The sequence below is a fragment of the Lycium ferocissimum genome, chromosome 8 (assembly GCF_029784015.1).
Source record: "Lycium ferocissimum isolate CSIRO_LF1 chromosome 8, AGI_CSIRO_Lferr_CH_V1, whole genome shotgun sequence".
In the NCBI taxonomy this organism is placed as follows: Eukaryota; Viridiplantae; Streptophyta; class Magnoliopsida; order Solanales; family Solanaceae; genus Lycium; species Lycium ferocissimum.
In genome coordinates, this window is record NC_081349.1 from 31,277,158 (window position 1) to 31,288,689 (window position 11,532).

The window sequence follows — 11,532 nt, forward strand, 5'->3', positions numbered from 1 at the left end:
TTCTCTCCCTTTCTCTGATGTATTACACTATTTTAGACGGCAAACAAAAACTCACTTTTTGATTTACTCATCTAATTTTGGCAGAGATTATGTTCAACATCAAAATATTTCTTGTCGGTTGCATCTAGTTTCATAGTACCATTTCGTCACATAAAAATGTCGAAACTGAGTTTAGACTTACTCGAATTCCCTTCCAAAATCAGACAATTTTCAAACGATTCTTAACCAATCAATTGATATATTATTTATCATTTTGAGTTATGAAATAGCTTTCCCGATTTAAACCCATCCAAAATTAGACCCTTGTTGATGTATTGTCATTTTATTTTTTGGGAAAAGATGTTTGTACTATTTTTTCTTTTATTGTTTTCCTAAAACGCGACTTTCGACAATGTTTAGATTGAAAACTTTGTTACATACTTTGTTAGACTTACAATCTAACAAAATTATATCATTTAGACAAGTTACACAAATGTCACTAATCTTAAACTTTAATAATATTCAAAAAAAAGATTAACATGAATTTTATTCTCTATTTATTTAAGTAGTGATCACTAATTTTATGTGTTTCAGTATTATAAACTACTATATAATACTTGGGTATAACAATTTCAGAGAGTAAATCCAATAAGAAAAAACGAATGTAGTCGATTTATGATCAACATACGATCAGTCTCAAATGAAGGCAAACTATTTATTCAACTGGTCCAAACTAATTTGAGCTTGAAATATAGCAAATTGATAGTTACTGATTGTTACTTATGATTAGTTCCTAAGAATACAGTTTTATTACATTTAATGCTTCCATAATCATTTTTTCCGGATCACCACCACTCACCAGCAAGAATAAAACAATACAATAATATGGTTATACCTGTTTAAGTATGGATGCCATGTGATGTGATCTATGATAATGATAATTTAATATGATCATATGCAAGTTTCCACTTTCCACTAAGTGGACCGAGGACCAAAATAGAATGTACTAGAAGCAAAGCCCCATTGGACAAAACCACCGTGTCCTACACTCTGATTAGTAAACATCTAAGAAAAAGTCAATAGAAAAAAATATTCACCCATTATATCATTATGGGACATAAAACTTGTAATTTAACTCTATCATAACATTCGTGTAATTACAGATACTAAGAACTAAGAACCAATTTGGCCATGAGAAGTTTTCACCTTTTTTCCTGAAGTTTTTTCACTTTATTTGGAAATCAGCGTTTCGCCATGAAAATTTCAAATACAACTTAAAGTTGTATTTGGAATTTGAAAAACATCTAAAACCTATTTTCACTTTTTTCACTTTCAATACATTCAAACAACCAAATATTTTTTGCAAAAACTATAACCAAACATAATTTCATCTTCAACTCTAATTTCAAAATTCCAAATAAAGTGAAAAATATTTGGTTTTCATGGCCAAACCGCCTATAAAAAATCTCATAGAAAAAAAATTGAGAACCTAAAGTTAAACTATTTTCAAATATTAAAATGTGTCAAAAAAAAAAAAAAAAACAGAAAGAAAGAAACTGTCATTTTTTTTTTTTTTGGCAGAGTGGACTGGAAAAAAAAGTGTGAAACAAAGGATGGTGGTTATGTAATTAATGGAAATATCAAGTGCTAAACTAAAAACCAACTTTCTATAAGTATTATTCCAACGACCCAGATTTCCACATTGAGCAAATGGCTCTGTTCAAGACTGAACAAAGAACAAGTCCACTTCTAGTCTTCTCAGTTCCATCATTTTTACTACTTTTGTTACTGTTTACACTAATCACCTCTTCATTCTCTGAGATCTTCTTTGAAGAACAATTCGATGGTATTCATTTTTTTGTTTGTTTATGTTTTAGTATTCTTTTTGTGGTACTTCATAGTTTCATTTTTGAGCTTCTTGTTGCATTTTTCTGGTAATGGTATGCAAAGAATTGATTTTCAGACACTTCTAGTTAGACCCAAGAAATTTTCTTTGTTTATTTGTTGTTCTTTAAGTGGTAGTTCATAGTTTCATTTTTGAGCTTCTTGTTGCATATTTTCTGTGAATGGTATATAAAGAGTTAATTTTTAGATACTTTTGGTTAGACCCCAGATTCTATTTTTTTTTTTTTGTTTTTTTCATCTTGTTTTAGTGGTACTAGTTTGATTATTGAGCTTCTTGTTGCATTTTTTTTTTCTGTTAATGGTATGTAAAGAATTGATTTTTAGACACTTCTAGTTAGACCCCAGAAAATTTCTTTGTTTATTTGTTGTTCTTTTAGTGGTAGTTCACAGTTTCATTTTTGAGTTTGTTGTTCCACTTTTCTGTGAATGGTATGAAAAGAATTGATTTTTAGACACTTCTAGTTAGACCCCAGAAAATTTCTTTGTTTATTTGTTGTTCTTTTAGTGTCAGTTCATAGTTTCATTTTTGAGTTTGTTGTTCCACTTTTCTGTGAATGGTATGAAAAGAATTGATCTTTAGATACTTTTGGTTAGACCCCAGAAAATTTATCCTTGTTTTGTTGTTTATTTCATTTTGTTTTTGTGGTACTCCATAGTTTCATTTTTGAGCTTCTTGTTGCATTTTTCTTTGAATTGTGTGAAAAGAATTGATTTTTAGATACTATTAGTTAGACCCCAGAAATTTTCTTTGTTTATTTGTTGTTCTTTTAGTGGTAGTTCATAGTTTCATTTTTGAGCTTGTTGTTCCATTTTTTCTGTAAATGGTAGGAAAAGAATCAATTTGTAGATACTTTTGGTTAGACCCCTAGAAATTTTCTTTGTTTATTCTTCTTGTTCTAGTGGTACTTCATAGTTTCATTTTTGAGTTTGTTGTCCATTTTTCTGGAATGGTATGAAAATACACTTCTAGTTAGACCCAAGAAATTTTCTCCTTTTTTGTTGTTCTTTTAGTGGTACTTCATAGTTTCATTTTTGAGCTTCTTGTTACATTTTCTGTGAATGCTATGAAAGGAATCGATTTTTTGATACTTTTGGTTAGACCCCAGAAATTTTCTTTTAAAGAATTGTATATTTGGGGCCATGACATAAAAACTGGAAAGATACAGTGAAGATTAACATGGTCATGTGTATGGATTGTCTATATTTTTTAGTTTTACTTTCTTTAAAAGAATTGGGAGATTGGATTGTATGAGCTTTTGGATTAGTTTAAATGCAGCATGAAATCAATTCTGGCGATTTTTTTTTTTTTGGCCTATTCACTGGTTGGACTGTATTTCTAGTTGATACAGTAGTTCTTCAAAGGAACAAATAAGGACTTTTTTTTTTGTTTGCTGAACTTATGGGTGAGTTCCAATGAAGCATCGATTACGTGGCGGGGACTTATTTTCTTGTAAATGAATATGCCGGAATGTTGATGAAATTATTAGCTACTTTATGAGCAAAAACAGTAAGATCTGTCCACTTCTGTATAAAGTCCTGCTTAAACATGTTACAAAATCACATTTTCTGTGAAGATGCAATTCTTTGTTGATGGGTCAGGTGGATTTTTGTTCCGTCTTTGCTGTAATTATACACTGATTAATGTTTTTTTCCCTCCTATTGGGTTTTTAAAAAGATGATTGGCAGAGCAGATGGGTGAAGTCTGACTGGAAACGGAGTGAAGGGAAAGCAGGCTCCTTTAAGCATACAGCTGGGAAATGGGCTGGTGATCCTGATGATAAAGGTTTGACTCTTAACAGTTTTTTGGGAAGTCTTCATGTGTGTAAAAAGCTTTTAGATGGATTATTCAGCTAATATTATTATATGTTAAACTCTACACTATTAATCACACACACTCAAAAAAGGGCAACAACAACATACCCAGTGTAATCCCATAGGTGGGGTCCGGGGAGGGTAGAGTGTAGGCAGACCTTACCCCTACCTCGTGGAGGTTGAGAGCCCGTATCCGAAAGACCCTCGGCTCAAGTACAACAAAAAAAGGCAAAGGAAGGAAAATGACTGTCCTGTAAGGGTGTGTTTGGTATGAAGGAAAGTGTTTTCCTAGAAAATATTTTCTTGGAAAACAAGTGTGTTTCTTACTTATTCTCTAGTATTTGTTAAGTAAGCAAAAGATATTATTCCAAGAGCATTTATATGTAATCTAGCAAAACACTATAGGGGTGGGAAGTGGGGGTTCGAGGGTGGTGGGGGTTGGAGGTATTGGATGGGTGGGGAGGAGCCACTGAACTTCGAATGTCACTTGTGAAACTTGTTTTCCCTACTTCCATTAGGGAAGTTATTTTCCTCATGTTTTAGGAACTTGTTTTCCTAGAGAAAATGTTTTCCGAAACATTTTGACAGAAAATTGGAAAATATTTTCCTCTATACCAAATAGGGGTTGTTTTTTGGTGGGGGTGGGTTTTGGGGGGGGGGGGGGAGACCAGAGATGGAGGAAACCTAATAAGGGGCATAAACTAGTCAGATTACATACTTCACCACTTTGCTTATTTTAATGCAATTTATAGTGACTTGTATAGTTTTATGTTAAGACAAAACCGAAAGGTACTAGGATTGTGTATGCTAAGATGATTCAACGTGTACTATTTGACTTGCTTTTAGCTTTAGTTCTCTGTTCTTGTTGGGGCATGTTTGTTTCTGACCGTGAGGGACTTATCAAATATGATTATGATTTGTGATTTTGTAGGTATTCAGACGTCAACCGATGCCAAACATTTCTCCATCTCTGCTAAGATACCAGAATTTAGCAACAAGAACAGAACATTGGTTGTACAGTACTCTATAAAGTTTGAGCAAGACATTGAGTGTGGTGGTGGTTACATAAAGCTTCACTCTGGATATGTCAACCAGAAGAAATTAGGGGGAGACACCCCTTACAGGTTTGATTCTCACTATGTTTGAAATGTGAACTTATATCTCATTTTAATATATCCCATGCTGGAGAAGAATTTTTTGAGTTATATAGTTGTCATAATAGTTTGTTTACATGGTGCATACTTTTTTCGCTTTAATTTACAAAAACTCTATTTTTTCTGCAGTATGATGTTTGGACCGGATATCTGTGGTACACAGACGAAGAAACTTCATGTTATACTTTCCTACCAAGGCCAGAATTATCCGATCAAAAAGGATCTTCAATGTGAAACAGACAAATTAACCCATTTCTACACATTCATTCTTAGACCTGATGCATCATACAGCATCTGGATTGATGGCCGAGAAAGGGATTCCGGAAGCATGTATACAGACTGGGATATCCTTCCTCCTCGGAAAATTAAGGGTGTAAATGCAAAAAAGGTATTTCAGAAAAAAGTTAGAGCTTTAGGCTGGACTTTTTCTGCCCCTAAACCGAATTCATATTTTGTTACATTGGCACCGTCAACACTTTGGCATAGAAATCCTATTTATCAGCTGTTTCCCTCGATTTCGTCAATAATTTTTTTTTTTTTTTTTTTTTTAAATTTTAGATTCTTCTTTGCAAATATGCTCGTTTTCAAATAACTTATTTAGTTGCCATTGCTTATAGCCTGCAGATTGGGATGATAGAGAATATATAGATGATCCAAATGAGGTCAAACCGGAGGTAGTTCATACTGCACATTTAGTCAGTTTTCTTCGGTTTCTTATGGTTTGAGTTGGTTTTTTAACTTTCCTCATTGCACTACTTTTTGCTCCAGGGATACGACTCTATTCCAAGAGAGATTCCTGATCCAAAAGCTAAAAAGGTTAGTTCAGCAGGCTTTAACGTACACGGTCTTTATGTCACCTGTGTTATGGCTAAATCTTGTAAGTCAATAAGCGAAACTTCCTAAGTTGCTTTCCCTTTTTAGCCTGATCACTGGGATGATGAAGAGGATGGTATCTGGAGACCACCAAAAATTCCTAATCCAGCATATAAGGGTCCATGGAAACGAAAGGTATGTGGTAATCTCTATGATTGCTAATTTTGAAAGCTTGAAATCTTTAAGTTGTAACTGGAATATCTACTTAGCGAGTGTATTTTATGTCCCAGAAAGTAAAGAACCCTAATTATAAAGGTAAATGGAGGACCCCATGGATTGATAATCCAGGTAATGAATGTATGCATTTGTATCGAGATGCATTTGAGTACTCTTCTAATGTTATGAAGTTTTTCATTGTATCGTAAATCCACTCTTATCTCTCTCTCTCTCTCTCTCTCTCTCTCTCTCTCTCTCTTCAGAATTTGAAGATGATCCTGATCTTTATGTGCTGAGGCCTATCAAGTATGTTGGAATCGAAGTTTGGCAGGTAAGATTACTAGTCTGAACTAGTATAATGTTGTCTTTTCACATGGCCAAGTATAGTAGGTTTTCTCTATGAAGTTAGAATGGGTGATTTCAGTGGTGTGACCCAGTAGTTTTTGCCTGTAACCTATATTCAAAAATCTACTAAATATCTACTCCCTCCATCCCAATTTATGTGACACTCTTTCCTATCTTTCTGTATATATAGTAATATTTCAATTTTAAACTTTCCATTTTACTCTAAATGAGACGATTTATAGACACAGAAATTTCTATGGCTTGTTTTAGACCAAACAAAAGTCTTTCTTTTGCTCTTAAACTCCGTGCCCAGTCAAACACCTTCACATAAATTGAGACGGAGGGAGTATAAATATTTGACTATGAACCCAGTTATTATTGTATATTAACTTGAGGTCGCTATAGGAACTCATAAACTTTAAATCCTGAATCCGCCTCTGGCTGATGTACTGTTGTGTTTTGTCATGGGCTGCAGGTGAAGGCAGGTTCCGTATTTGACAACATACTGATATGCGATGAGCCTGATTATGCAAAGAGAGTGATCGAAGAAGTCTTTGCTAATAGGGAGGTATGTTTTTGATCCTTTGTCCTATATTGGGTGGTGCTAGCTTATTGCTTGTTTAATACTTGGATTTCTTGAAACGAATATCTGCAGGCTGAAAAGGAGGCTTTTGAAGAAGCAGAGAAAGTTAGAAAAGCAAAAGAGGAAGAGGTTGATATTATGTTTTCATTTATTTAACATATCGTGTCTTTTCTGGGCACAAGTGCTAAATTAGTGGGAATTTTCAGGAAGCCCGAAGAGCAAGAGAGGAAGGTGAAAGAAGGAGAAAAGAAAGGGGTAGGGACAGGGACAGGCATAGAGATAGACACAAGAGGGTGAGCATTTTACATGTCTCAGAATCAAAATGCTCTTGGTTTCTTGCAATCATTTATGCTTTTCTCCCCTTGCCCATTTCTTCCTTATTTTGTTTGTTATCCCCTTCCTCGTTCGGGATTATAGCTAGTCCTATTTCAATTTCTATGACTATCGGTTTCTGCTTCCTTAACTTCTTTGAATGATCCAAAGTTAGCTGACCATGACTTTGGTCATACACTTAATCTTTGACAGATTCCTCTTCGTTTTGTTAAATAACTTCAAACTGAAATAGCTTTTAAGCTAAAAAACTGTAAGTTGCCCCCAACTTATGGTTTTGGTTTGTTCAATAAGCATTAATCAGAACTAGTAGGAGCTTCTGTCCAGTGATTTTTATCTTTATTTTAAACAGATTCAATAATAGCAATAAACATTCAATTTTACTGTTAAGTTTTGAAGTAGTCATTATGCCATTTTGTTATTCTATATGTCAATATTCTCTAATTTTTCTTAGTAATTCTGTCGGTTGAAATATAGAGTCTAACTTTTTGGAATTCTTTTTGTTGTTTTGCAGCGCTATCGCCGTGATTACGATGATGACTATCATGTAAGCTCACTTATCCTCTAAATCTTTTCTTTCTTGTCGCTCTTCGTGGGCTAATAAGCAGAGTTTAAAAAGCTATCCTACTTGTGTACCAGCTTACAAAATAAAATTTACTTCAGATACTGTGAGTCAAAAAACAGTTCTGGTTTTGATTTAGACATAAGTTGTTGCAATGAAATTTAGTTGTAGTTTGACTGGTACTGGGCAAAGATTCAGACATTTAAGTGTCTAGCAGTGTTGGTGCCATCTGTCTTTTGCACTTGTAATCAATGGCGGAGCCAAAAGTTCATACAAGGGGATTAAAAGTATATTAGTGTTGCACATAGTATTTGAACCTATGACATAAAGCAATTTTGGAACCCTTTGCCAGCACTAGAATCATCCCTTATGTCGGGAATTTAACAGTTCATATATTACCAAAATAATTCTTTTTTGCTATTTTTACAATACAATTTTCCGGTAAAGGAGTCAGGAATAATGCTTGTAATCTTATGTTCTGCACATCGAAACATGCAATATAGAAAATTATGCTGCTCGGACTCTCCAAAAATGTTGTCGCACTAAAATGTCGCCGCACCCGTGTCTGATCGTCCAAAAATGCACTACTTTTGGCGGATCCACACGCAGCTGGTGGCACTTTTTTAAGGGTCCGAGCAACCTAGAAAAAGATAATAAATGTTTGGAGATTCTATTTATAATGTATATCGCTTATGGTTTCTTGTACCATGGATGATGTTGGTACACTGTTTTTGTTGCAGGATGAACTTTGACTTGGCGATGAAGGCCATACTACATCTTCCATTCTTGAGACAGAAAGCTAGCACCATTGATTTGGGCTTATGTGTTCTTCCTGTTGTATTTTAATCTTAATAATAACTGTATTTTTGCATATTCTAATGTGTTAGCTTAAGACAAGACAGATTGTACTATTTCCATCTTATTTAGTTTGATTTTGGAAAGCTGCTTTGCAAAGCAAAACATGGCTCACTACTTGAAAATCCAGTTGATAATCTTTTTTTTATTGGTAACATCCAGTTGATAATCTTTTGGAGTTCATCTTATCTTCTTACTCAGAGCCACCGAGGGATGTGTTGGGATATCTTCATTTTTAACTAGAGGTTTCGAGTTTGAATTTTGTGAAAGGAGGGAAAGAGTGGCTTGCCCAATTAATGGATCTACCCAGTGTGAATACGAATTAATTGGACTATTGATTTCGGTTATTGGGTGGTGAACCTGCATTCTTCTCTTCTTTAGTCATATTTTCTTTGAAAATAGTAATTAAATACTGTTGATGTCAAAGCTAGCACTAAGAAAGTGTTATGGTTAGTAAAGGATCGTAAGGAAGAAAAAAAAGATCCAACTCTAGAATTGAAACAAGTTTTCACTATCATTTATCCTCCAGTCTACACCATGAAGAAATCAGCAGAGAATAATCAGATTTAATCCACAAAGTTGAGTTCTTTTTCAATATTCCTTATGTTTTGTCTCTCCATATTGCAACCAGTACTGTAATGCATGCTCTCTTTTAATGCTTTGGTAGGTTTTTTCTTTTATGAAAGCTTGTCATACTGAGTTGTGACTTGTGACAGAGCAATGGATAATAAAAGTTTGTTGGCTTTAGTTTCTGCTTCACACAAATAGTATCGATTGGCTAGTGATGTTCGGCCTAAAATACATATATTTATTCATTGTTTGTCTCACATCTTTGTACTTTTAATCGTCTTTTGAGTATTAATTATAATGAGTTGTGCTAATATTAGATTTTTAATGTGTAGGAATAAAGCGGTCTAAAAATCACTAAAATGAAGAGATTTGAATCAAAACTGAATAAAAGGCAGAAGAAGAATAAAGGAAAAGAGAACGAAGTGCTGAAGAGAATGTGGAACTGATTGCCAAAAATTACAATTATGATGGCTTATGATTGTCCAATGATTGAGGTCATCATTGCTAATGATTAGGGGTATTAATGAGATCAAAGTGCAAAGATGTAAATCAAGTTCAAAGTAGGAAAAAAGAATGTTAGCAGAAACGTTTTGGAGCAGTTGGTCGCGATAGTGGACAGAAAATTTGATGCTTTTCCCAATGTGACACGGTGAATAAATTTCGTACCAAAAACAAAACTCTCTCAATTTTTTTTTAGACTCGGTTATTTTATTTAGGCTTTTTCCTAGACCTATAAATAGTCCATAAGCTACAATTTTTACATAACTTTGGAGAACTTTGGAAAACTTGAAACCTAGAGTTCAAAACTGTGGACCTCAGAGAGATTTGGAGGGCGCGTGGCGCTCGTAGTTAGCGAGTTTTAGCCTTTACTCTTCTTCTCGTATTACTCGTTTTTACGTTTTAATTCTGATGGTTTGTTGTTTTACCTCCATTTCTATGTGGAGCTAAAGTCTTTAGTTCTAGGGTTTTGACTCAAACATGAAAGTTGACGTTTGATTTTCCATCTTTGGGTTATTTATTTATTTTTGATTTTAATTGTTTGATTATTTGACGAAATAGTTAGACACTATCTGTGGCGTGTGAATTGAACTAGGGATAGGGAGTTTGCATGGGTAATAAAAATAAATAGAGCTTGTTCGATTAATCGTTTCACTAATGAGGATAGGAATATACCCTTTAGCCTTGCAGTTGAATAAGAAGTAAATGTGTTCTTGTTAGGCGTTATAGTCGCATCTACAGGCTTGTGAGCAACTCGGAAAATACTCATAAAGTTAACATCAACCCGTCAACAAGTAATCCATAGGTAGAACGATTTGAAAGGCTCGGCTGGATTGTTGGCATATAAATTTCGTATCTATCTCTTCTCCGATAAAAATCCGCTTTTTCTTGGTTGAAGTTCATTATTTGTTTTATTTTAGTTTTAGTTAGTTAATAATTATATCTTGAGATTTTACTTCTTGTTTAGATAATTAGCATTAGTTTAATTTAGTAAATAGTTAATCATAAGTTCCTGTGAGTACGATATCTATCTGAACTTTAAAATCTTATATTACTTGTACGACCACATATACTTGCGTGTGCGTTTAGGAGCAACAAGCTGAAAACCCCTTCGTTGCAATTGGCTTGAGTTAAACATGCCTCCTTAATTACTATCCACACGAAATACATAACTTTAGTAGGTATCATGAGTTTGTTGGCATGCAATAGTTAGTGATAGATCATAAAAACACTTCACAATGAAATTACTTTTCCCGTGTCCTTTCCACGTTAGTTTGTTTTCTTGGTTAGATTTTTTAATGAACTCTAGGATAATGAAAAGTTCTGCAATTTATTCATTCATTTAGATTCATTCTTATACACTACAAATTCATCATCTCGAGTTTCTTGGTGCTTATACTTTTCCACATGACATCAAATTTTTCATTGAATCTCCATAGACATTTTATTAGGAGACTCCTATCTTGTTTAAATTCTTTAATGCCTAAACCACCATTTTCTTTTATTGTAACGATTTTGCTTCATAATTAATTTTATAATCTTGTCTTCTTTATTTTCTTACCATATAAAATCCTCATCATCTTGTCTATTTTTTTCTTTCTAAAGATGGACAGCCAATTTATTTAAATCCAACACACCTATTATGCAGAAGACTTCAATTATTAATACCATTAAACTTCAAGTTTTAATAGTAAATTATTTCATATCAGAAATTTTTATCGATATCACTAGGGGTGTCAATGGTACGGTTTGGGCGGTTATTTTATAAAATTTATACCGTACCAATTTTTCGGTTATTTTATTTTGTATAACCAAAATTAGACTTTTCGAAACCGTCTCATCATGTCGGTTTCTTTTCGGTATCGGTACGGTTCGGTTAATTTTTTTTTTTTTTTTTTTTAAAACATCAT

The 11,532-nt window shown here is 33.6% G+C and overlaps 1 protein-coding gene across 2 annotated transcripts; it reads left to right on the forward strand.

Annotated features, from left to right (window-relative positions):
* The first annotated feature begins 1,664 nt into the window (after nucleotides 1–1,664).
* On the forward strand, nucleotides 1,665–8,683 carry LOC132068003 (calreticulin-3-like). 2 transcript variants are annotated; one of them, XM_059461456.1, is made up of 14 exons: nucleotides 1,665–1,825; nucleotides 3,560–3,667; nucleotides 4,628–4,820; nucleotides 4,980–5,238; nucleotides 5,468–5,524; nucleotides 5,619–5,666; nucleotides 5,772–5,858; nucleotides 5,954–6,011; nucleotides 6,143–6,210; nucleotides 6,700–6,792; nucleotides 6,880–6,936; nucleotides 7,014–7,100; nucleotides 7,652–7,684; nucleotides 8,440–8,683. In XM_059461456.1, exons 1-14 carry the CDS (start codon nucleotides 1,690–1,692, stop codon nucleotides 8,449–8,451), a joined length of 1,296 nt encoding a protein of 431 aa, XP_059317439.1. In that variant the 5' UTR covers nucleotides 1,665–1,689; the 3' UTR covers nucleotides 8,452–8,683. The 2 variants fall into 2 exon arrangements, with proteins under 2 accessions (XP_059317439.1, XP_059317440.1); XM_059461457.1 differs by lacking the exon at nucleotides 7,014–7,100.
* The last annotated feature ends 2,849 nt before the right edge of the window (nucleotides 8,684–11,532 follow it).

Bases quoted from the DNA above. Each gene is read 5' to 3' on its own strand.
- LOC132068003 (XM_059461456.1), top strand. From the start codon at position 1,690: ATGGCTCTGTTCAAGACTGAACAAAGAACAAGTCCACTTCTAGTCTTC. The intron at 5,525-5,618 runs GTAGTTCATACT...TTTTTGCTCCAG, and splicing joins CAAATGAGGTCAAACCGGAG to GGATACGACTCTATTCCAAG. The intron at 6,937-7,013 runs GTTGATATTATG...GGGAATTTTCAG, and splicing joins GAAAAGCAAAAGAGGAAGAG to GAAGCCCGAAGAGCAAGAGA.